Genomic DNA, 22,910 nt, shown 5'->3' on the forward strand with positions numbered 1-22,910 from the left:
TAATCAGGCAATCTTCTTTACTTGGTATTTTTTCACTTTTCCATTTTTTTTGCAATTAAGAGTCTGCCCGCTACTGTTGCGTGCATCAGCACACATCTGTCTTTAGCTTTAATTTCTTCATTCAGCATTCCCAGAAGGAAAATTTCTGGCTCTTTTTTAAACAAATACTTAACTATCTTTTTTAATTCTTTATAATATTTCCTCCCAAAAATATAGGATATAGAAAAACGGATAATGGAATAATTAGCAAAATGGTTAGAGGTGGAGCCAGAAGGAATAGAAGAAAGGGTGGAAAAAACCTTTGGAGTAAATTCTAAAAAAGCGAGAGCAGACAACTGGCCTGGAGACTGTATAGTAAATTTCACCACAAGCTGGCTGGTAGAAAAGAGCTTACAGACAAAAGGGGGAAAGAAACTGAGAATAGAAGGAGTAGAGATCGTTATACTCAAAGAAATTCCACCAAGACTGATTCATAAGAGACAGAAATATCAATTCCTAACTAAAACAGTAAAAATGAAGAGAATTCCTTTCCGCTGGGAGTATCCAGAAGGTCTATCTTTATTTTACAAAGGAAAACGGAGAAAGTTCGGGAATGTGGGGGAGGTGGACTTGTTTTGGAGAAAGTATTGGCAGGAACTGGGTGATGAAAAAGTCAGGCCAATAGAAGACCAACAGGACAGCAACCAAGAGGAAGATGACGATGACAGCACAGAGGAAAAGGAAGACGACAAGAAAGAAGACAAAGAAGAAGACAAGAAAGAAGACGAAGAAGAAGAAATGAATCGAGAGACTTAATAAACAAGGTTATCTATTAATGTAAAAAATGAAGTTGTAAGGGGAAAGGGGTTATATGGTATATCGCTTCAATTTGAATAGATAAAGGGGAATATTCTCCCCTGAAAAAAGCATCTGATGTATATATATATTTTCATTAATTGATCAGCACATTTCTGATCTTTGTTACAGTTAGCGGTTGAAAATTTCATTTTTTAATTCTTATTAAAATATTAAATAAAACAACATGAAATTAAAAATTATATCATGGAATGTGAATGGTTTAAATAATAAGAAAAAAGAAATAAATTAGGACATATAATGAAAAAAGCAAATTGGGAGATAAGCTGTTTACAGGAGACGCATATAAATAAAAAACATGAATGAGTTTTGAAGAATGAAAAATTGGCAAAGGAATTCATATCAGCAGGTGACAAAAAGAAAAAAGGAGTGGTCATATATTTTAAAGGGAAGTGGGAGCCAAAACTAATATGGAAAGACAGAGAAGGAAGGATAATGTTGGTGGAAAAAAAGTGGAAGGTGAACCATGGATATTATCAGGAATATATGCACCCAATGGGAGTAAGGTCGGGGTTTTTAAGGAATTGGAAGAGAAACTATTAGAACATATGGATAAGAATATATTAATAATGGGAGATTTAAATGGAGTCCTCAATTCAGAATTAGATAAATCAACAATCAAAAAGAACAAGAAGGATTGTAAATTGTAAAAGCTTCCACGAAATGGTGGAAAATTTAGATTTGGTTGATGCTTGGAGATATAAACATCCGATACAAAAAGTACACTTTTTATTGATCCTTACACCAATCAGCAAGCAGAATTGATGGAATTCGGATTTCTAAAAATATATTAAGGAGAACAGGGAAAGCAGAAATATTACCCAAAACACTGACAGACCACAACCCCGTAATGCTGAGTATAGAAGAAAAAGAACAAGAAATGAATAAAAGATGGAAAATGAATATATTTCGTCTGAAAAATAAAAAAAATCCTACAGGGGGCCCGCAAATTGGTACAGGAATATTTTGAATTAAATTGTAATGGAGAGGTGGATTTAAAAACTGTATGGGACGCCGGGAAGGCTGTGGCACAGGGTTATTTTATATAACAAAATAAGTCTAGTTACAGGTAGGTAGCCGTGTTGGTCTGAGTCGAAGCAAAATAAAAAAATTCCTTCAGTAGCACCTTAAAGACCAACTAAGTTTATATTTTGGTATGAGCTTTCGTGTGCATGCACACTTCTTCAGATACACTAGAAACAGAAGTGTCAGACCCTGAAGGAATAACAAAATAAGATTGATAAAATTGCTAAAGAAGGGGGGGGAGGAAATTGGTGGAAGAAATAAAGAGGAAGGAGAAATTATTATATAAAACAAAGAAAAAAGAATTCAATAAAGAAATTAATATTTTAAGGGGTGAGTATGAAAGGATGGTAGAGCAAGAAATGGAAAGAGAAATTCAGTTTTGGAAATATAAGAACTTTGAGTGGGCTAACAAACCAGGGAAGATGTTAGTGTGGCAATTAAAGAAACGGAAAAGTGAAAGATGGATAAACAGATTAAAAGTAGAAGGGAAATTGATTGAAAAATCAAAAGAAATTAGGAAAATATTTGAAAAAAAATTATGTAAATCTTTACCGAAAGGAAGAGGAAAAGGAGGAAGAAATAATAAATTTCCTAAGTAAGTACAAATTACCCAGGATAATGGCGAATAAGATCAAGGCATTAAATGAAACCATAACAGAAACTGAGATCAAGGAGGTAATTCAAAAGATGAAAATTGGAAAATCACCAGGCCCTGATGGGATCCCAATAGAATATTATAAAAATTTGGAAGATTTATTAATAATAATTTGTTGAAAAATGTCATGAATGAAATATTAATAAAAGGTAGCATGCCGGACTCCTGGAGAGAAGCCACAATAACTCTTTTACCCAAACAGGATACAGATCCAGAATCACCCATGAATTATAGGCCCATTTCTTTATTAAATTGCAATTACAAAATCTATGCAGGGGTTTTGGCAAATAGATTAAATTGGATTTTAATAGAAATAATTCATGGAAACCAATCAGGATTCGTTAAAGAGAAAGTCTTGATCCGTGTGGATGACAACCTAGCATCCAGAATGCTGGAGTACATAACAGAGCTTTTAGCCTGTTCTTAAATTTCATTTATTTCCTGAACAACACTGATTTCCTCCAATAATGGTTGCTATATTTATTTGTTGAATTTTGTATTATTTTCAGGTTTCAAAGTTATTGGCACAGAACATCTCCCTAAAGGACCAGGGATTTATCATATTTATCATCATGGAGTGTCTCCTCTCGGCTATGTCTTATTTTTGGCTAGATATTTCTTAGAGATGGGGAGACTGTGCTTTTCATTAAGTCATCGTTCTGGGCATTGGATTGCAGGTAAATTATTTAAATTTAACTAATGTTTTTTTTAACATAAAACATGTAAAATATGCCGCTCTGGGACAGGTGACAAGATGTCCCCTGCCTCCCCCCAGCTGTAGAGCAGTCGAGGGTCCATACAGAATGCACATGTGCGGCAGCCCGTACGGTCGTCGCACATGCGCAGTCCGTATGGGCTGCACCACCCCAGGTGCCAGAGAGCGTTCCTCTACCACTCACTGTGAGCTGTATTTTTTATCATAATGCAAACTTGAATGCCATTCTGTTGTACTACAGAGTTGAACTGAGGAACACATGGCTTAAAAGTTGGCCACCTCAGCACTCAACCCCACTCAATGTGCTTTCAGAAAAAGAGGGGGAAAGCCTACTGTCAGAACATCTGAGCAAAAGAGGAATTAGCATAAAGTCCCCCTCCATGAAATCCTAGTTGAAATGGAGTGGCAGAGAACTATTTTTTCAGGACTGCAGATTTTTTTATGTGATTGGGTTGAAATTTTACAAGCAAGCTGAAATTGTGGAAATTATGAAGAAAGGCCATTTACTGGGCATTTCACCTGGTGGAGCTAGAGAAGCACTGTACAATCATGATTACTACATAATGTGGGGTAAACCCACAGGTTTTGCTTGGGCAGCTTTGGAGGCGAAAGTGGTGAGTGATCTTTGTGCAATTTGCATTGCCTTCACAAATATCCCAGATAAGACGTAATGTTTTGACATCCTTGATCCAGAATCCGAAATAGCTGAGGATGGCAAATATCCTGTTTGGGGGTGTCAAATGATATCTGGAGTTCCAAGTATTTCCCACTCCTGCTTTAAAATCACTCCTACTGAAATTGGTGACATTTAAAAAGAAAACCTGCATTTTCCTTTTTTCCTTCTTTTTTTTCTTTTTTAAAAATTGTTTTACTATTTAAAATACTCATTTTACATCCTTAAGATGTCAATGAATTCCCTTCTTCTCCTTCCATGGTTCATTTTACATATCATAAATCCCTGCATTTTTTTACAAAAAATATACCATTCAGTATTCCATTATTGAATCCATTAAAACTTATTTAGACTGAATGAGTTTTCAGCTTTACACAATTATTTCCCATATAGTCAATAAACGTTTTCCAATCTTTTAGGATTATAATCCTCTCATCATCTATTTCAAGACCTTTCTCATAATATGTCTGGAGCACTCAGTCTTTGATATTTCTAGAATAAATAAGAACCCTTTTCCCGCAGTGTCCATCGAAATTAGCAGCCATCACCACATCCTGTGCTGGGTCCAGACTTTATGCTTCAGGGTTACCTAGTGGTTTACCATGCTCAAGAAAATTGCACCCTCAAAGTCTCACTACACTATGGAAAATAAGGAAAAAGAACAATTACAGGAAATAACAGGTATTGAAATTAAGAAAAAAATGAAGTAATTAGGAATACAGATTACAACAAAAAATATAGATTTGTATCAGGAAAATTATGAGAGAGCATGGAAAGAAATGTGGTTGAAAGAATGGATGGAATTAAAGAATGCGGTTGTGTTAGATTTGGAAGGGGTGGGCCTAGCCTTTGGATGGCACAAGTATTTAATGGAGGAAAAACTGAAAGAACATAGCAGCTTTAACAACAATATCATAAGAAAATCATTATTCAAGATTTGGAAAAAATATAAAGGCATATTAGAACCAAGGACGCCGTGGTGAAAAATCTAGAGGAGAATTGGCCAACTTACAAATTATTATTGGAAGAAGTAGAAGGAAATATTAAATTAAAAGAATATAAAGAGGTCAAAAATTATCTAAATGTTTGGCTACAATATTTCCAAATTAATCAAAGGTTTCAGAAAGTTAAGATAATAGGATTTGAAAATAGCTTCTCTAAATTTGATAAAATACTATTAGGAGGGGACAATAAATATAGTAAAATTTTATATGATCTATTATTAGAAATGGGATACAAAAGACGAACAGACAAAGGAGGTAATGATAAAATGGGGACAAGATTTGGAAAAAGCAATAATTGTAGAGAAGTGGGGAAAATTATGGACAAGAGATATAAAATTTACACCAAATTGTGACCTGAAAGAAAACATATTAAAAATGCAATACAGGTGGCATTTGACCCTGGTGAAATTGGCAAAAATATATAAAGGGAGTTATAACACATGTTGGAAGTGCCATGAGGAGGTGGGCTCGTAAATACATACTTGGTTGCATCGCAAAACAATTAAGAAATTTTGGGAGGAGATCTATACAGAAATGAAGAAAATACTGAAATAGAAAAAAGGCTGGAAGTCATCACAGGGTGGAGGGGGTGGAGGGATCATTCTTTATTGTTGGTAAATATTTATGTTGTTATTACTATTTTATATATCTTTTTTCTTTTCTTTCTCTTTTCTCTTTCTTTCTTTCTTTCTTTCTTTCTTTCTTTCTTTCTTTCTTTTCTCTTTGTATGCTTACAAAAATGCATCAAAAGAAAGTATAGTATAATGAAGGTATAATACAGCTGATGTACAGATTGAAAAATTCTTGGTATTTTATTTTCCTTTCAGTTGTTGTCTGTTTGTTCTTTTATTTCCTTTTATTGTATTATATTGCTTTGCATTGATCTGATTCTGTATATCATTATTTTTCAAATATAAAAGAGTTTTTAAAAAAATAAAATAAAAAGTCTCACTACACGATGATATACTCCTTAAATTTGCTGTGTACCCACTACACAGTTAAAGCCAAGAGTTGTAACTATTGTTCCATTGCCTCAAGTCTGAAATTCTGATGCTCAGTCCTATGAAAGTATAGTAGCTGAATTATTGGTATGAAAGAAACATTTACTCACCATGTAATATCTTTCCATATATATATAAAACTTGAGCAACAACTTGTTTTGGCTTTTTCAAAAAAAATACTATCAACATCAGTTTCTTGGTGCTTATTCATCTTCTTGTAGACATATAGCAAAAATGAGAAAGTACAGACAAGCAAATACACTATTATACATAATGAACAAGTCAAAATCAGAAGCTTACGAAACCACCAAGAAAGAGCCCCTGAGCTCAGGTATTCTGAAGTGAAAATTTCCTCAGTTGTGATGGTATTTTTTTCAACTGTTTACCTGGAAAACAGAAAATGCAGTACATTGGTTTGAACTGTCATCCCAGAAGCATTCATGATTACATGAAATCCCATGCTATTTAATTTTTTTCTAGTTTTCCCCACTGTAACTTGCCAAGTAGATACAAGTAGATACAAAATGGCAAGTGTATGACTCCATTTATTTGTTGTAGAGCAAGCTGGTTTCATTCCACTGCTGAAGTATTAAGGAAAGTGAGAAAGGGTTACTTCCCTTTGTCAGCAGAAATGGTTCCCCGCCTCCTAAAAATGCAGCTGCATGCATCCTGTGACAGTCTTATTTGTGTTGCTGGGCAAACTAACACATAGCCCAGGATGGATAATGAACTCAAGTTACAGCATTCACTGTTGTGGGGCATTGGAGACATGGAGACTGTTGGAATGACCTGGAAAAAATGTGTCGGATTTGTGAAGAGCTTGCCTAAAGGAAGTTAGACACATTGCAAGACTTCTAGACTGAGGGAACTCTGGCAGTTGCAGGACTTTTTTTTGAGCAACTGGACTTTGCACTTGCTGTGTGCACTTTTCCTCAGCAAAAACTTTATACTTTGAAACGCTCTCTGGGCTTAGAGAGTGAAGACTTCTTGTAGCAATTGCAGAGTGTGTGTGTTTTTGTGCCCCCAAAGTAAAAGCGATCTCTGCAACGCAGTTATTTCCTGTACTGAGGCTAACCACTCAACTTAAATTCTGTGGCACGCACACAACACCGAAGAAGAGGGAGGGTGAGGGAAACAGGGAGCTGACGGGTGGCAGCATTTTGGGATTCACTGCAAAGTGCCTCTTTCTGGGGATGTGAGGTGGAATAGCAGCTCTGCTGCCATATTTGAACAGATGCCAATGGCCAAACCCTGTTATCACTGCTTCTAGAACTTCTCTCCAATTGGGTTATTGGGGACTATGCCACAATACTCAGCCATTGCATTTTCGTCTACACATTATGAAGTCATCTGAAAGCCCATTAGCTTTACATAGTTGAATTGCATATTTATATTTTCCTCTATCTTCACTACATCTTTCAACAAAAAAGTATGAGAAAAGATACAAAAATAAGCGGTGGGTGGGCTTAAAATCACAGCTGTTTTGATTCCAATAATAGCTGTGTTCTAGGGAGGAATGAAATTTCTGCTTCTCAGTGTTATAATATCTGAAAAGCTGTAAGTGCTTAATTTCATCTCCCCAAGTAGCGAACATCCTAGCTATGTTTTAAGTTGACAATGTGGAAACAAGCTAAGATTTTCATACAGCTGGTTTTTACACACACACACATACAGACAATACAATACAGCATTTCTCTTTCTTTCTGCTGACCCATGCACCGGAACTGACAAATAACACAACTACTAGCACATTTGCAAAACTAAGCAAGGATCGCTTGTTGAGATTCCAACTCTACACTTTTTGATTGTATGAACAAAAACTTTTACTTACATTCCTGGTAAGCCTTAATTGCCTTCACTTTGGTAACCTCTCTCTGAGAGCAGCACAAGTCTTGTCTGCTGCTCTATTTTCCGTAGGCTAATTTCCACCACTATGGAGACACATCCCTTTATGTGGAGGTTTAAAGAGACTGTGATGGCTGTGCAATCTGTATGAAGAAACCAGGCATTGTGAGAAAGAGAGAAGGTTTGGGGAGGCTGCTTCTTGGAAGTTGGGGCCATTAGTAATAAACATAAAGTATGGAGTCACACCTACAAGAATATTCATAATGCACAATAACATATTGGGTCACAGAGAATCAGTTCTTGATTAAGGAATAAAGGTAGGAATTGTACTCGATTACTCTATCTGCAATTCAATCATAGATTCATTAAAAACAAATATCCAAGGCAGATAAAAACCACTGGCCTTCCAGAGAGAGATGTTGCCTTGCAAGCTGCTGAGTCCCTTCCAGGCACTGTCCTCTGGCCGTTACTCTGGGCAAACTTCCAGCATTTTCTTTGAATACTTTCCAATTTGATAACAAGCTGATATCTTGCAAACACCATAAAAAAATCAAAGTTAGAATCCTCCGTTGGAGAGTATTGCCACAGAACATCCCAATATTTTCTACACGGTTCCATTCTTTGAATTAATCCATATGCATTATAAAGTTCTTGTTGATTCCCTCTTGCAGTCCATTAATAATTGCAATTCATTAGTAACTAATTTTTTCTTTGGTGAAGAGATGCCACATTATAAAACAGCCTAGTGAATATATAAAGAGAAAACAAAGGCTTTCCTCCACCACATACCAATCCAATTACAATGAAAATCTCCAGATTGAGACCTTGGCACTCAGTGGCTGATTGATTTAGCAGCAGGTTAACTTCTTCCAGAACATGCCTGTTTATTAAAGCTGAATTCTAATATATCTTAAAAAACAGAAGTATCTTTGCTCATGGTGACCACGTTGGAGAGTTTCCGATGCATGCAGTGCATTCCGTAGGAGTGGGAGGCAGGTACCGGGCGATCTGCAGGTGAGAGCTCTCCCCCCCCCCAAATCTGGGGGAAATTGCAATGATAATTACTCTCAAATTATCCTTAATTGGCTGCATGCCCTTGGTCCGCTATGGTGAGAACCATTGTTCACCATGGCAGCAAAAACCGGAAGTCCACAATCTATTCATAACAATACATTTCAAACAAAATCAAAAGTTACACTACACCTTTATCCGCTGCCATAAAACAATCACTCCAATTCTCAGTCTCCCATCACTGCCAAGAAATCTCTCCCTCTCTGTTCACTTTCACAATAAGTTTGAGAATTCACTGTCCCAAGGGAAGGAACTAACTCATGGCTCTTGATCATAAAACTTATAGGTCTTGGGGCAGCTCAGGAATCATAGCTTCTGTGGCAACCATGAGACTGTCTCGGTGAATTAAAGGCCCATTAGGCAGGGCATACCCTGGTTCAGCATTCTGCAAGGGAGTGGGAAGGCAGAAATCCATTGATAGCGGGGTTTGTGTTGTTTCAGTGTATCTGAAGAAGTGTGCATGCACACGAAAGCTCATACCAATGACAAACTTAGTTGGTCTCGGTGCTACTGGAAGGAATTTCTTGTTTCAGCAAGAAACTGATGTTGATAGCAAATTTTGGGGCGATCCAATGCAAGTTACAGATATGTTTAGAAAGATATGACATGGTGAGGAGACAGAGCCAGAGCAGCCAGCTGACACATTATCACTGGAGATAATTTCTGACCCCCCCCCTTCTCCCAGAACCCGGCGTTCATTTAGAGTGCAAGAGCAAAGGACTCAGAGACAATTAGCCTCCAGCGGCTACTGTAAGAGGAGGTGCTGTTGGTAGGAAGGGGAGTGGAGAGGATCTCAGTTGGAGCAGTTCCATTAATGAGTGACTGACTGCATTCATTTGTCTCCCGCTGTGATGATTGAATAAACTCATTCATAAGAATTCTTCTTGTTTTTCTCTGCTTCTTGCTGCCACCGGGGGCAGGGAAGGGATAGAATCTCCCTGGCAATAGATATAGACATATAGATATATAGATGTAGATATAGATATAGATAGATATGATCATCATCATATTGTAAACCGCCTGATGAACTTCAGTTTTTAATGAGTCTGTGACTGAATTGCAGACACTGCATGACAGAGTAAATGGACCAATGTATATGTATGCTCTGACTTAACTGACGAATGCATGCTGGGCTTGCATCCTTCATCTCCACCTGACAGTATTGAACATGTGCCGAAGGCCAGAGACCCTTTGATAGCAAAGCATGTCAACGTGGAATTTCTGGAGCTCCTAAGCAAGCGATTCATGCTGCATTATTAAATGCAGCATGGTTCCAATGGAAGAGGTTTTACTGATGCAGCACTAGGATTCAATATTGTAAACAGAACATGTTATTAATTTTTTTTTCTTCCAGTAGCACCTTAGAGACCAACTAAGTTTGTCATTGGTATGAGCTTTCATGTGCATGCATACTTCTTTAGATACCGAAAGCTCATACCAATGACAAACTTAGTTGGTTTCTAAGGTGCTACTGGAAGGAATTTTTTTTTATTTTGCTTCGACTACATCATACCAACACGGCTACCTACCTGTAACATGTTATTAAGGTTTGTGTGTTACATCATGTTCTTATCTCATAAACATTTTATAGTGGGAGAAGCCAACAGCAAATGGAGGTAACACACTTGTCACAATACCTACCTTTATCCCATAGTCAATAACTGGTTTTCTGTGGTGCAATATATTGTTATGTGATCAGGCTGCTAGTGTAGGTGTGATTTCATAATTTTTAATTACAAATGGGCACAACCTCTTAGCAGCAGTTTCCCTAGGCTTTCTGACTTTTTCACAATGCTTGGTTTCTTCATGCAAATGGCACACTTATCACAGCCTCTTTAAAGCACCATAGAAAGGGACGTGTCTCCATACAGATTCAAATTGGCCAACGAAAAAGTGCACCAGACAGGACTTCTGCTGCATCCACAGAGAAGTGACTGAAGCAAAGGCAATTTAGACTTACCAGGAATGTAAGTAAAAAAAATTGTTCATAGAATCATAAAGTGTAGAGCTGGAAGGGATTCCAAGGGTGATCTAGTCAACCCTCTTCAATGCAGGAATCTCATCAAAGTCTCTCATTCAATTTGAAACCATACAAGACCCTCCTTTGTCTGCAAAAGTCCCAGTAGTTGTGTTATTTGTCACTTCCTGTGCAGGAGTCAGCACACAGAGAGAAATGCTGTTTGTGTTTCTCTCTCTCTCTCTCTCTCTCTCTCTCTCTCTCTCTCTCTCTCTCTCTCTGTGTGTGTGTGTGTGTCTGTGTGTGCATGTAAAAATTAGTTGTATGAACATCTTAGCCTGTCTCCACACTGTCAACTTAAAACACAGCTAGGATGTTCGTTTCTTTCAGTCAGGGTTGATTTGAAGCTGAGATTGATATGGATGGTAGGTAATGACAAGAGTATACTACTGTCCAAACCAACAGTGGGAAAGCAGACTCAAATATATGTGAGATAATTTTTTGTTGTAGTAGTTGAAACAGTGCCCCTCTGGAATTCATCATTCCTCAAATACCTGTTATAACACTTCAGCAATGGAATGAAACCAGCTTGCTTTACATCAAATAAATGATGGAATCATACATTTGTAAGGTTGTACATGATGGAGGTTGGAAAAACAATACGTCTACTTGGCAAGTTACAGTGGGGAAAACTAGGAAAACATTAAATCGCATGAGATTTCTTTTAATCATGAATGCTTCTGGGATGACAGTTCAAACTAATGTACTGCATTTTCTGTTTTTCAGGTAAACAGTTGAAAAAAATAACATCACAACTGAGGAAATTTTCACTTCATATATTTCCTTCATTGGCATACACAAGGTGTTTCAGATCAGGAAACCATGAGCTGGTTTTCTCCAATTCTGGAAAACTGGATCAGTTTTCCTTTTTTGGAAGAATATCTGACCTCAGTGGTTCACCCTTTGTGGTTACTTATGCTTCTGATTTTACTTTATTCACCAAAGGTAGGGTTTTTTAAATTTCTCTGTGCTTTCTCATTTCTGTTGCATATTTACAAGAAGATGAATAACCAGCAAGAAAGTGATAGCAAACTTTGGGAGAAACCAAGGAAACTTGTTGCTCTAGTTTCTGATATAGTTGGAAAGATATGCTTTGGTGAGTAAAGGTTTCTTTCATTCCAATCATTCAGTCTTATCAGCTACTATACTTTCTTAGGACTGAGCATCAGTATTTCATTCTTGAAACACTGGAACAATAGTTGCTACAGTGCATCAGGAATGGACCTCTAAACCCACTTCAGAGTCACAACAGCTACAAGTTGGGGTTGGCTCCATAAGGATCAAAACGAAGGAATGGAAATTTATGTAGCTAATAATCAATCAACAATAACAACAAAACATTTCATGAGGTATGAAATTAAGATATATTCCAGAAGAAAGGGTCAGCTGGTAGCTGCATAAACACCACACGTTTAATCACGTTTAAAGTATGTCTCCTCTCCAGAAGAAACTTGGAGAATGTTGTTTACACCTCACAGAGCTATAATTAGCAAAGCTCTTTAAAAACAGTTTCATGGATTGTGGCAAGAGAAGGGGGTTGGGTTTAAATGTGTAGTGAGTACAGAGCGAATGTAATGAGTATGTCATCGTGCAGTGAGACCTTGAGGGTGCAATTTTCCTGAGCATGGTAAACCAGTAAGTAACTCTGAAACATAAACAAACCATGGACACTGCGGGAAACAGGATGATGGGATACAGAGAGTTTTGGCTTGATCAACAGGATCCATCTTATGTTCTCATTGCTTACCAGAGTGTGATGTTGCTTTAGATCAGCGTTTCTCAACCGCTGTTCCACGGCACACTACTGTGCCGCGAGACGCTGGCTGGTGTGCCGCGACGTGCGACGACGAGAAGGGCGATTTGCAGAACTACCATACCTATGTGCGGAGAACCTTCTCAGCATGGCTGCGTTTGAGCATGCCCTTCACAAGATCGCGGCGATTCCTGTAATAACCGGCCTGCCTGCCCCGCCCGCACCACCACCACTCTCCGCTCTCTCTTTTATCTCTATGGTTCCTCCTCGAGCGTCCCTTTGACTTAGTTGTCTATGGTCTTCCGCACCCAATCGAAAGCCGCCGAGCGCTCCCCCTCCCCTACTCACCATCTCTGCAGCCGCAACCTCAACCCAGACCCCCCAGAGAGGAAAAAGCAGCAGAACCCCCAGTATCCCAACATGCACCACAACCTCGGGATGACCCAGCCGGGTTCGACGGGAGGAGCGGAGCCACGTGGAAATGAAACGATGCATTTTGTAACGCATAAAAATGACACAGGGACTCCATAGGTGCAAAGAGAAGAGCCTCTTTTGTCCAGCCAGCATCCAAACTGTCACTCTGTCAGGGAGTGAGCGGCCTCTTCGGCGAGGAGCACGTGCTGGCAGAGAAATCAGCGGCTTGTGAAGCCTTATTACAGGAGATTGCAACCAACACAGCAATTGGCAAGTGTTTCTTACAGTCATAATTATAGTCAATATAGGGCGGCACAGAGTTAAATTTTTAAACTTTTTTAATGGTGGTGTGCCGCGTGATTTTTTTCACGGAACAAGTGTGCCGTGGCCCAAAAAAGGTTGAGAAACACTGCTTTAGATGTTGAAGCATAAATCGGAAATTCATTACTGAAACCATGTTTGGGTGATAAGGATGAAACCCTTTGGCTGCTTATGACATGGTCAAGGTTTCATCTGTCTGGGAAACTGTTTTCTCACTTTGTATAAAGCAACTCAGAGAATGGTCTGAATATATGAGTATTATAACTCATATAAATGCTTAAAGGAGATTAAAACAGTGTCACAATTTTAGCTTACTCAAAGACTAGGCAAAAATGTTTCCATCTGCACCCAAAAGTAAGCACGGAAGGAATATTCCAGCAGAGGACAAATACCATTTATTCTGGGATCATAACAGAGAGAGTTTTGATCCATGTGGATGACAACCTAGCATCCAGAACGCTGCAACATATAGGAGAGCTTTTTAGCTGATCTTAAATTTCAGTTTTCTGAACCGCACTGTTTTCTTCCAATAAAAGATTGCAATATTTCATTTATTTTTTCAACAAAGTAATATTTATTTGTTGCATTTTGTATTATTTCCAGGTTATGAAGTTATTGGCATGGAACATATCCCTAAAGGACCAGGGGTTATTGTTTATTATCACGCAGTCACTTCTACTGACTATTCCCTTTTATTGGGTAAACTTTTTAAGGAGACACAGAGAAAGTGCTATTCAGTAGTTGATCATGCCGTATATCACATACCAGGTAAATTATTCAATTTAAATCATGCTCTTTTTTTTACAAAAAATGTGTGAATTATTACATAAAACAATGCTATAAAATATAAAACCATTTTATCAGGCAAACAGGTGAAAAACAACAGACAAATAAAATATCAGCAAGAGGTGAAATAGTAAGTTGGTAGAGAGGAAGGTTCTTTCTCACCAAGACTTTACAGAATGAATGCAGGATGAACCATTATTTCCAAACAAACAAACAAAAAATCCTTCCAGCAGCACCTTAGAGACCAACAAAGTTTGTCATTGGTATGAGCATTGGTATGCATGCACATGAAAGCTTATACCAATGACAAACTTAGTTGGTCTCTAAGGTGCTACTGGAAGGATATTTTTTTTTTGCTTTGACTATGTCAGACCAACACAGCTACCTACCTGTAACTAGCATTATTTCCAAATCATTCCTTAATTATTAAATTTGTACGTTTCTGAGCACAGTTCAAAGTGTTGGTGCTGACCTTTTAATCCCTAAAGGGCCTCGGTCCAGTATACCTGAAGGAGCGACTCCACCCCCCATCGTTCTGCTCGGACACTGAGGTCCAGTACCAAGGGCCTTCTGGCGGTTCCCTTGTTGCGAGAAGCCAAGTTGCAGGGAACCAGGAAGAGGGCCTTCTCGGTGGTGGCGCCCGCCCTGTGGAATGCCCTCCCACCAGATGTCAAAGGGAAAAACAACTAATTTTTAGAAGACATCTGAAGGCAGCCCTGTTTAGGGTGGCTTCCAACAGAAAAATGGAATAAAATCTATTTTTCTGTTGGAAGCCACCCAGAGTGGCTGGGGAAACACAGCCAGATGGTCGGGGTACAAATAAATTATTATTATTATTATTATTATTTAGCTTCCTTCAAGTGTCTGTAAATCAAATTTAACAAGCCAAATAAAAATATAGTTGGAAAGGAAGTTCCCTAAGACAGGAAGAATCAGGTCACCCCATTTTCCCGGCCATGTTTACAGGCAGCACAGCCTCAGAGAAAAGGACTAGAAGGAATAGTTCTTCCTTGTTCCTAGAATCGTGGGCACTTGACTTGACAAGCACACAATGGCCCAACCAGCTCAGTGTCCACAGTAATGTGCATGTGCAGCCCAAATGGTACCCTCAATGACCCAACACAAGACACTGCAAGGGGATCAAAGAGTGCCCTTAACTGAATACACTATGGTTCTTTACCCCACCATCTCCTAACATGTTTCCTGCCTGGACTAACAGCCACTGGAGGAGAACAGCACCAGCTAGTTCACCTCCTGCCAAGAACAATCATGAGCTCAAAAAGAGCTCTTTGCAGATCAAGCAAGAAATAATTGCAGGCTTCATTTTATAGCGACAAAAATGAGGAAGATCATGATGGATGTGACCATGGGGAATGTAAGCCGAAATAAAACTCTTAACCAAGTGTTGATCTTTCATTGTACCCTACCCATGCTGTTGGGGCAATCCAATCAAAGCATGCCTCACTTCATTTCCCAGTGACAAGTTTCCCTGACAGATTCCCATCTGAGTTACAACAGTGGATGAGCCAAGAATGAGATGGAGTGTCCACACAAAAAAGGAAGTTGGGAGCTGCAGGCTTGCTTTTGGCCATTTACAGCCTCAACCTCTTCTTCCAATAATGTTTCAGGCATCTTATTTGAATCAGGCTATGATTCCAATAAAGCATGTCGACCTGGGTCTTTTGGCCCATGATCACAGATTGCAGGAATACCTTATCTGACCTCAAAACAGCTATGAGGGTACTTTTTTTTGTACTCTAATAATCACAAGGCATTTCCTGTGCTTCCATGCAGAAAATCCGTGTTTAGTTGTATCACTGTCTACAGGGATCCAAAAAATAGGGCCATCTAGATATTGTGACATCTGATTTTTGTGCTGTGACTGCAGATAATTGCTGCTGACTTTAATGCCAGAAGAGGACAAGGTGTAGGAAATAGGGTCTCTAACTTGATGATTTCTTCAGGTACAAAGATACCAGAAAACATGGCCCCACCCGAACACATGGCCAATCAAGCACTTCCACACCCATCTTTTATGCCCCCATGTGACACTGCAATCAAACACATGTGGCACCCTTGCTGTAGTGTTCATGGCCCTCTGCTGCCACTCCATACCTGCCAAGTTCCTGCCCGAGAAATAAGGGACCGGATTGGAAGTAGAAGACCGAAAGTAGTGCTACCGCCATTTTTGAACTGGGTGGAGCATGCTCAGAAGCGACTTTTGATGCTGCTCTGCCCAGTTCCAAAATGGCCACCATGCCAGAAGTCGCACTGCAGCCATTTTGGAACTGGGCAGAGCAGCATCAAAAGTCGCTTCTGAGCATGCTCCACCCAATTCCAAAATGGCCGCTACCCAGAAAACGTTTCTGCGCATGTCCACAGACTCCTGACATGCGCAGAACTATGGCATCACAGAAAGGTCATTTAAAGAAGGAAGGAAGGACAGAGCCCAAAGAGGCCCAGTAGCACAGAGTGCTCTGTTTGGGGGGGGGCATTACATTGGGCGAATCAACGCAGCATATAATCTCCACCCACTTATCTGTGCATGAAAAGATGGACTTATGTTGGTGTAGGTAGGATTCAACCAGCATGGGCTCATCAATGCCATGTGTATGTCTGTCTCTCTGTGCATGGCACTGTGGTCTGTATTTTTTATCATAATGTAAACTTGAATGTCATTCTGTTGTACTACAGACTTGACTGTGGAACACATGTCTAAAAACGTGGCCACCTCAGCACTTCCACGAAATCCTACTTGAAAAGGATTGGCAGAAAACTATGCTTGTGATCCGTAATAGTGCAATATCTTTGGAAAAAGGACACCTGTATAGCGTCAAAAATATTTCCTAAATAAGAGTTATATAAAATGATTTTTTTCCTATTTGGGGCTTATTTTTTCAGGGCTGAAGATATTTTTTTATACCATCGGTTTGAAAGATTTCAGTAAAGCTGAATGTGTGGAAATTTTGACGAAAGGCCATTTAGTGGGCATTTCACCTGGTGGAGGTAGAGAAGCAAACTTCAGTAATGACTACAGCTTAATGTGGGGTAAACGCACAGGTTTCGCTCAGATAGCTTTGGAGGCAAAAGTGGTGAGTGATCTTTGGGCAATTTGCACTGCCTTCACAATTATCCTAGATAAGTCATAATGTGCTGACATTCTTGATCTAGCATCCTAAATGGTTCACGACGGCAAATGTTTGGGGGTCAGATGATAGAGGTCCAGTCATATTCGACTCTGGGGTTGCGGCACTTATCTCGCTCTATAGGCCAAGGGAGCCAGCGTTTGTCCGTAGACAGCTTCTGGGTCATGTGGCCAACATGACAAAGCTGCTTATGGCGAACCAGAGCAGTGCACGGAAACGCCGTTTACATTCCTGCCGGAGCAGTCCCTGTTTATCTACTTGCACTTTGATGTGCTTTTGAACTGCTACGTGGGCAGGAGCTGGGACCGAGCAACGGGAGCTCACCCCATTGCAGGGATTCGAACCACCGACCTTCTGATCAGCAAGCCCTAGACTCTGTGGTTTAACCCAGAGCTATTGATCTCAATTACATTTATAAAGAAAAATAGCTTTTTTCCCTCTTCAATACTTGAAAATCTGCATGTGCAATTTGAAGTCAATTACTTCTGGCTTGTCATTGTAATGCCAGGTGCAGAGCACTATTCCTAGTCCTTAACAAAAATAAAGGTGGGGCGCTTGGGGTGAAGTAATGCTCCAGTTATCAGCTTCCTCTTGATTTTGATTTTATTCTTTTAGCCCATCATCCCTATATTTACACAAAACATTTGTGAAGCACACAGGAACATTGGAAAGACAAGTGAGTACCTTGGTTGATCAAGAGATAGATCTGCTTTCAGGCAATAAACATATTAAAAATATACAATTTTTAAAAAACAGAATATCTTTTTACTACCTTCTAGTAGAGTTTATTCAGTGTACACTGATCTGCAAAAGCTGTGCTCCCTGTCTCAGGACTGAGTGAACATGCATTTGCTTAGATTTTTAATTAGATTTAAAAGATAGCGATAGTCTATATAAGTGGTAGAAGCCCCAACATGGAGGGGAACTGAACAGGAAAAAAACCATATGCTGCAGTCTATTGTACAACTTATGACCTTGATTTATAAAGAGCAGAGAAGAGCTGACAGAATATGTTGCTTTTTCTTTTCCAAAGGACTCATACTATTAAACTCTTCCCCTCTGGGATGGATTGATTAGAATTGCTAAAAACTCAGAATGCCAACTAATTTCAAATTTGATATGGGGTCACTCTCTTTCAGACTCTTTCCCCTTTCATACATAGGGTTGACAAGATGGTTATATGAGAAAACACGACTTCTCTACCTTCCCATGTATGGACCATTTCCAGTGAAACTGAGGACATTTATTGGAGAACCCATCCCGTATGATCCAAATATAAAAGCTGCAGAGCTGGCTGAAAAAGTAAGTTAACTCTACACTTGGAAATCTAATAGCAGAATATTTTTTCCCCTGTTGCTTTCTCTCTTTCAGTTCTATAAACTGTATTCTGCCAACTGGCTTCCTCATTCTATACAACGAGAGATAGGGTTCATCATATAGAATTTTGTGCATCATGTTCATCACTCAGCTTTCCCTCTCCGTAACTTGTTGAGACCATGAAAAATCTACGAATGTTATGTAGTGCTGCACAAAGATCTGTTCATACAATAGGACTTCTCTCCACCATGTGCCCCAGAATCTGCCCCAGAGGGTCCCTCCAAGCCCCTTCCCCCAGTAGGGGACTGAGTAAGCACTGTAGGCCCTTAACCCTCAGTAAAACTGTTACTGAAGAACTTCTGATGTTTGTGTGATTTATTGCAACTCTGCAAGTGAATGGGATTCCATGCTACTCTGCTATTTTTACCCATGCCCTGCTGTGCTGTTTTCAGGCATGGAACTCTTGGTAAAAAACAACAACCGTAAAGACAATGGGCTGGATTCACAGAGAGATGAAGAGTTTCCTACTGGAGTTTCCTGGCCCTGGCTGCTCTTGCCCAACCCTCCATGCTGAAAAAGTCAGTCTTGAGGATTGAGGCACATGGACGGTCATATTGTGTCTGTAACTTGAAAAAATGGGATTCTTTATTCTGCCTGGTTCTGATCCCTTTAGCTTTTTCCTCACAGATATGAATAACTGTGAATATCCATTTTGCAACATATTGATATAACACAATGTATTCCTTTGTACTTCTTTCAACAGACAAAGACTGCAATTGAAAATCTTCGGGATAAATACCAAAAAAGGCCAGGAAATATATTAAGAGCTATCTCAGAACGATTTGATAAGCATTACAAAGCTAACTAGTTCATATAAAACTGCTGCAGTGTTTCTGACGAGATGTCTGTAATAAGAAGCATTAATAATTATGTTATTAAAGCGAAGTTGATATATACAGAATTGTGCTGGATTGTTCATTAATTATCTGGAAGGGACTCTAGCTCAGTAACTCAGCACCTGCTGGGCATACAGAAGGTCCGAGGTTTTCGAAGACATACAAGTCTCACCCTATCCTGCAATACTCCCAGAATGTCCCTTTTATTATGGGAATGCGAGTTCTTAACTGAAACACGAAATAATATTACAAGTGAAAGAATAATGACTATAATTCACTTGTATTAATACAGTGAACCTCTTTTATGTTTATAAATGGTCGCTCCAAGATTTGAGCCCTATAATGCTCAACATTTCCAAACATTTAGCAAAAAAAAGTAGAGGGGGGAAAAAGGATCCAGAATTGGTGGAAAAAGTGACTGACCTAACGAAAACAGCCAACTCAGCAATGAATCCGGATCTGGGGAATCCAAGTGCCATTAAACAGCTAAAGTAAGCGTCCTCAGCTTTACAGCTTTTCCTTGAGGATTATTCAAATTGGGATCAAGGGACAGAATCTGAGCTGGATGGGGGTCCCAGAGTAAGAAGAGGGGACAGACAAGGCTGTGTTCCTTGCAAAATGGCTGAACAGTTTGAAAGTGGAGCTCATCCCATATGTAGATGTTCTTGTGCATGCTCATAGAGTCTCCGGACCTAGACAACATAATTATGATACTATATGAAATAGAACATCAGTCAAATTTTACAGCAACAACTTTAGAACACTATTTTTCCAACTGAAAAGTATCACATAGAAAGCATTAACAACATCAGAGAAAGTGCAACTAAAATGCTTTTTCTCAAAGGATAAGCAAAGGACAATGTAGGAAACAATACAGTCAACGTTGAACAGGTTTAAGCCCTGTTGACTGTAACAAGAGAGATGAGCTTTCACTTGATTTGAACCTGAGGGCTGCACCTGCTCTGCAGGTACACAAGTTATCCCAAGGGGTCAACAAAGCAGCCGTGGCTGGCAGGTCCTTGTCAAGGGCCCAGGAACTCAGAGGCCTGTTTGTCTAGGACTCCTGAGCTGGCTTTCTCACAATAGGATGTCTGAGGAAGAAGGCATGTGGAGCACCTGCTCTCCAAGAGGAGTGATTCGGCTTGAAGTGGGTTGGCCTAGATGACCCTTGTGGTTCCCTCCAACTCTATTATTCTATGATTCCCATGAGGCATCCCAAAACAAATCTATATAAATGTTTACTACATTGGGAACAATTCCACATTAAAAATGTGACACACAAACACACACACAACCACAGATGAACAGGAACACATGAAACATTAGACCGTGCCATTTATTAACAGAAATCAAGACAATATGGAAAAGCCATGTGTGAAAAACTAAGTACATCTTATTATTAAATAGCTTGTAGAACCACATTTATCAACAATAATAAGCTATAATTATCTGTAGAACTTTATCAGTTACTCACATCACTTCTCTTCAGTTCATTGAAGTTTGCTGACATTTGTTTATGCACAGCTCTTTTGAGCAGCATTTCAATTGGGCTCAGGGATGCGGGTGGCGGTGTGTGTTAAACCACTGAGCCTAGGCCTTGCCGATCAGAAGGTCGGCAGTTCGGATCCCCGCAACGGGGTGAGCTCCCGTTGCTCAGTCGCAGCTCCTGCCAACCTAGCAGTTTGAAAGCACATCAGAGTGTAAGTAGATAAATAGGTACCGCTACAGCGGGAATGGAAACGGTGTTTCCGTGTGCTGCTCTGGTTCGCCAGAAGCGGCTTTGTCATGCTTGCCACATGACCTGGAAGCTGTACGGCAGCTCCCTCGGCCAATAATATGAGATGAGCGCCGCAACCCCAGAGTCGGTCACGACTGGACCAAATGGTCAGGGGTCCCTTTACCTGGACTTTGATTCTGTTTTTTTCCAGCCATTCTGTGATAGATTTGCTGGTATACATGGGACCCTTGTCCAGGGGCTTACCCAGGATCAAAACTAGGAGGGGGGGGAAGCCATGGTCATTCAGGGACGGGGCCAAGGCACGGGAGGGGAGGGGCCACAAAGTGGGAATGTGGGCGGGGCTACAGGGCCAGCAGGCCCAACGACTCTGCGGCGGCGGCTGCAGCCGCTAAATGAACCCCCTAAACTCTCTCACACGGAATTCCCCTTCTCCGAAGCAGGGCCGTCTCTAGGCCCGGGTCCGGTGGCACGGGGCACCAGGGCGCCAGGGGCACCGCTGTGCCCGCTGAGAGGTGCAGCGGAGGCCGCCCCAGGCGCACCTCTCAGCTGTTCAGCGGCTTCAGGCCGCTTTCTGGAGGCACGCGGGCCTGGGGCTGCCTCCGTTGTGCGCAGGGGCGTCGCAACAGGGGGCGGGCAGCACCCCCTGGCTCAGGGCCAGCCCTGTGGCCAGGCTGGGTTGCGCAGGGCTCTGGTCCTCCAGGCGGCAGCCGCGCGGTGAGCTGCGCCAGCCGAGCCGGGAAACGGGGCGGGGTGGGGGCACCGGAGGGATCTGTCACACCACGGTGCCAGGGCGCCAGGTATGCTTAAGACGGCCCTGCTCTGAATACACCGCTCCCATCCATTTACGGCTAGCCACCCCCCTGAAAACCCCTTTAGGCCCCGCTTTCCCTCCTCCAGGTCCCCTCGAAGCCTTGCCGGTTCCCACCCTATATATCTGGGATGGGGAAGGAGCTCTGCCAGTCCTGGGGGGCCATCCCCCCATGGCCTGGGAGGATACTGGGGACCCCCCCGTCAAGCTGAGACCCTCAAAGAAGAAGAAGCTGTCACCGCCGCTTCCCCATCACAAGGGAGCAAAACATGGGAAAGGTGGGGTGGCACAGCGCTGGCGAGCGAGCCCCCCCCCAGCTGCGAACCTACGGCGGCGGCAGCAGCTCTCCCGCTCTCAACGCCCCTCTCTCGGCAGGGGCAGCAAGGGAGAGGGGCTGGGGAGGCAGAGAGCTGTGCCGCCGCCCCCCAAGGCAGCTCCTTTCCTATTGCCCGGGGTGGGGGGTGGCGAGGAAAGGTCACTGCCGCTGGGCTACTCCTGCCGCCGGCAATCCGGCGCAAAGGCCCCCATGCAGCTTCCTTGCACCAGCCACGACCACTGCCTTCGGGCGCCGCCCCCCACTCCTCCTTTGTGGGCTTCTGCCCGCCGAGGCTGAACTGGCTCCTGTCGGTGCACTTCCTCTCCCGGCCCAGGAGGAGTCTCAGTAGCAACTCCTAACTCAGGGGGGGGTAGGTGGGGGGAAGGGGGCGATTCCCAGCCCGTGGCGCCGACGATCGCAGTGCAGCCTACCAGGAGGCAGAGCGCGGCAGCGGCTGCAACCAATGGAGGGAGCTGCGTCTCCTTCACTTGCCAGCCCAGCAGAACTCTTAGGCAGGAGAGGTTGCCACGCGACAGGGCTTTCCATTGGGAGG

General features: G+C 41.3%; 1 protein-coding gene and 1 long non-coding RNA gene across 4 annotated transcripts in view; both read left to right on the forward strand.

Moving 5' to 3' along the window:
* LOC118078330 (monoacylglycerol/Diacylglycerol O-acyltransferase-like) overlaps positions 1-22,910 on the forward strand; it is a 107,968-nt gene that overhangs the window by 51,883 nt on the left and 33,175 nt on the right. The window contains exon 10 of one of the 2 annotated variants that reach the window (XM_060277815.1): positions 19,363-19,562. The exons of the other annotated variant lie outside the window; for it this stretch is intronic. Coding sequence (XP_060133798.1) covers positions 19,363-19,467 — 105 coding nt within the window. The 3' untranslated portion in view covers positions 19,468-19,562. Of the gene's footprint in view, positions 1-19,362; positions 19,563-22,910 lie in introns of those variants that run through there. 2 annotated transcript variants of the gene reach the window in all.
* Positions 10,578-16,301, forward strand: LOC118078333 (uncharacterized). Of its 2 annotated transcripts, none has more exons than XR_009558017.1 (3): positions 10,578-10,812; positions 11,589-11,958; positions 13,954-16,301. It is a non-coding gene; the product is annotated as an uncharacterized LOC118078333 (long non-coding RNA). The 2 variants fall into 2 exon arrangements; XR_009558018.1 differs by lacking the exon at positions 13,954-16,301 and adding an exon at positions 12,631-13,910.

This window comes from Zootoca vivipara, chromosome 8, assembly GCF_963506605.1.
Source record: "Zootoca vivipara chromosome 8, rZooViv1.1, whole genome shotgun sequence".
Classification (NCBI taxonomy): domain Eukaryota; kingdom Metazoa; phylum Chordata; class Lepidosauria; order Squamata; family Lacertidae; genus Zootoca; species Zootoca vivipara.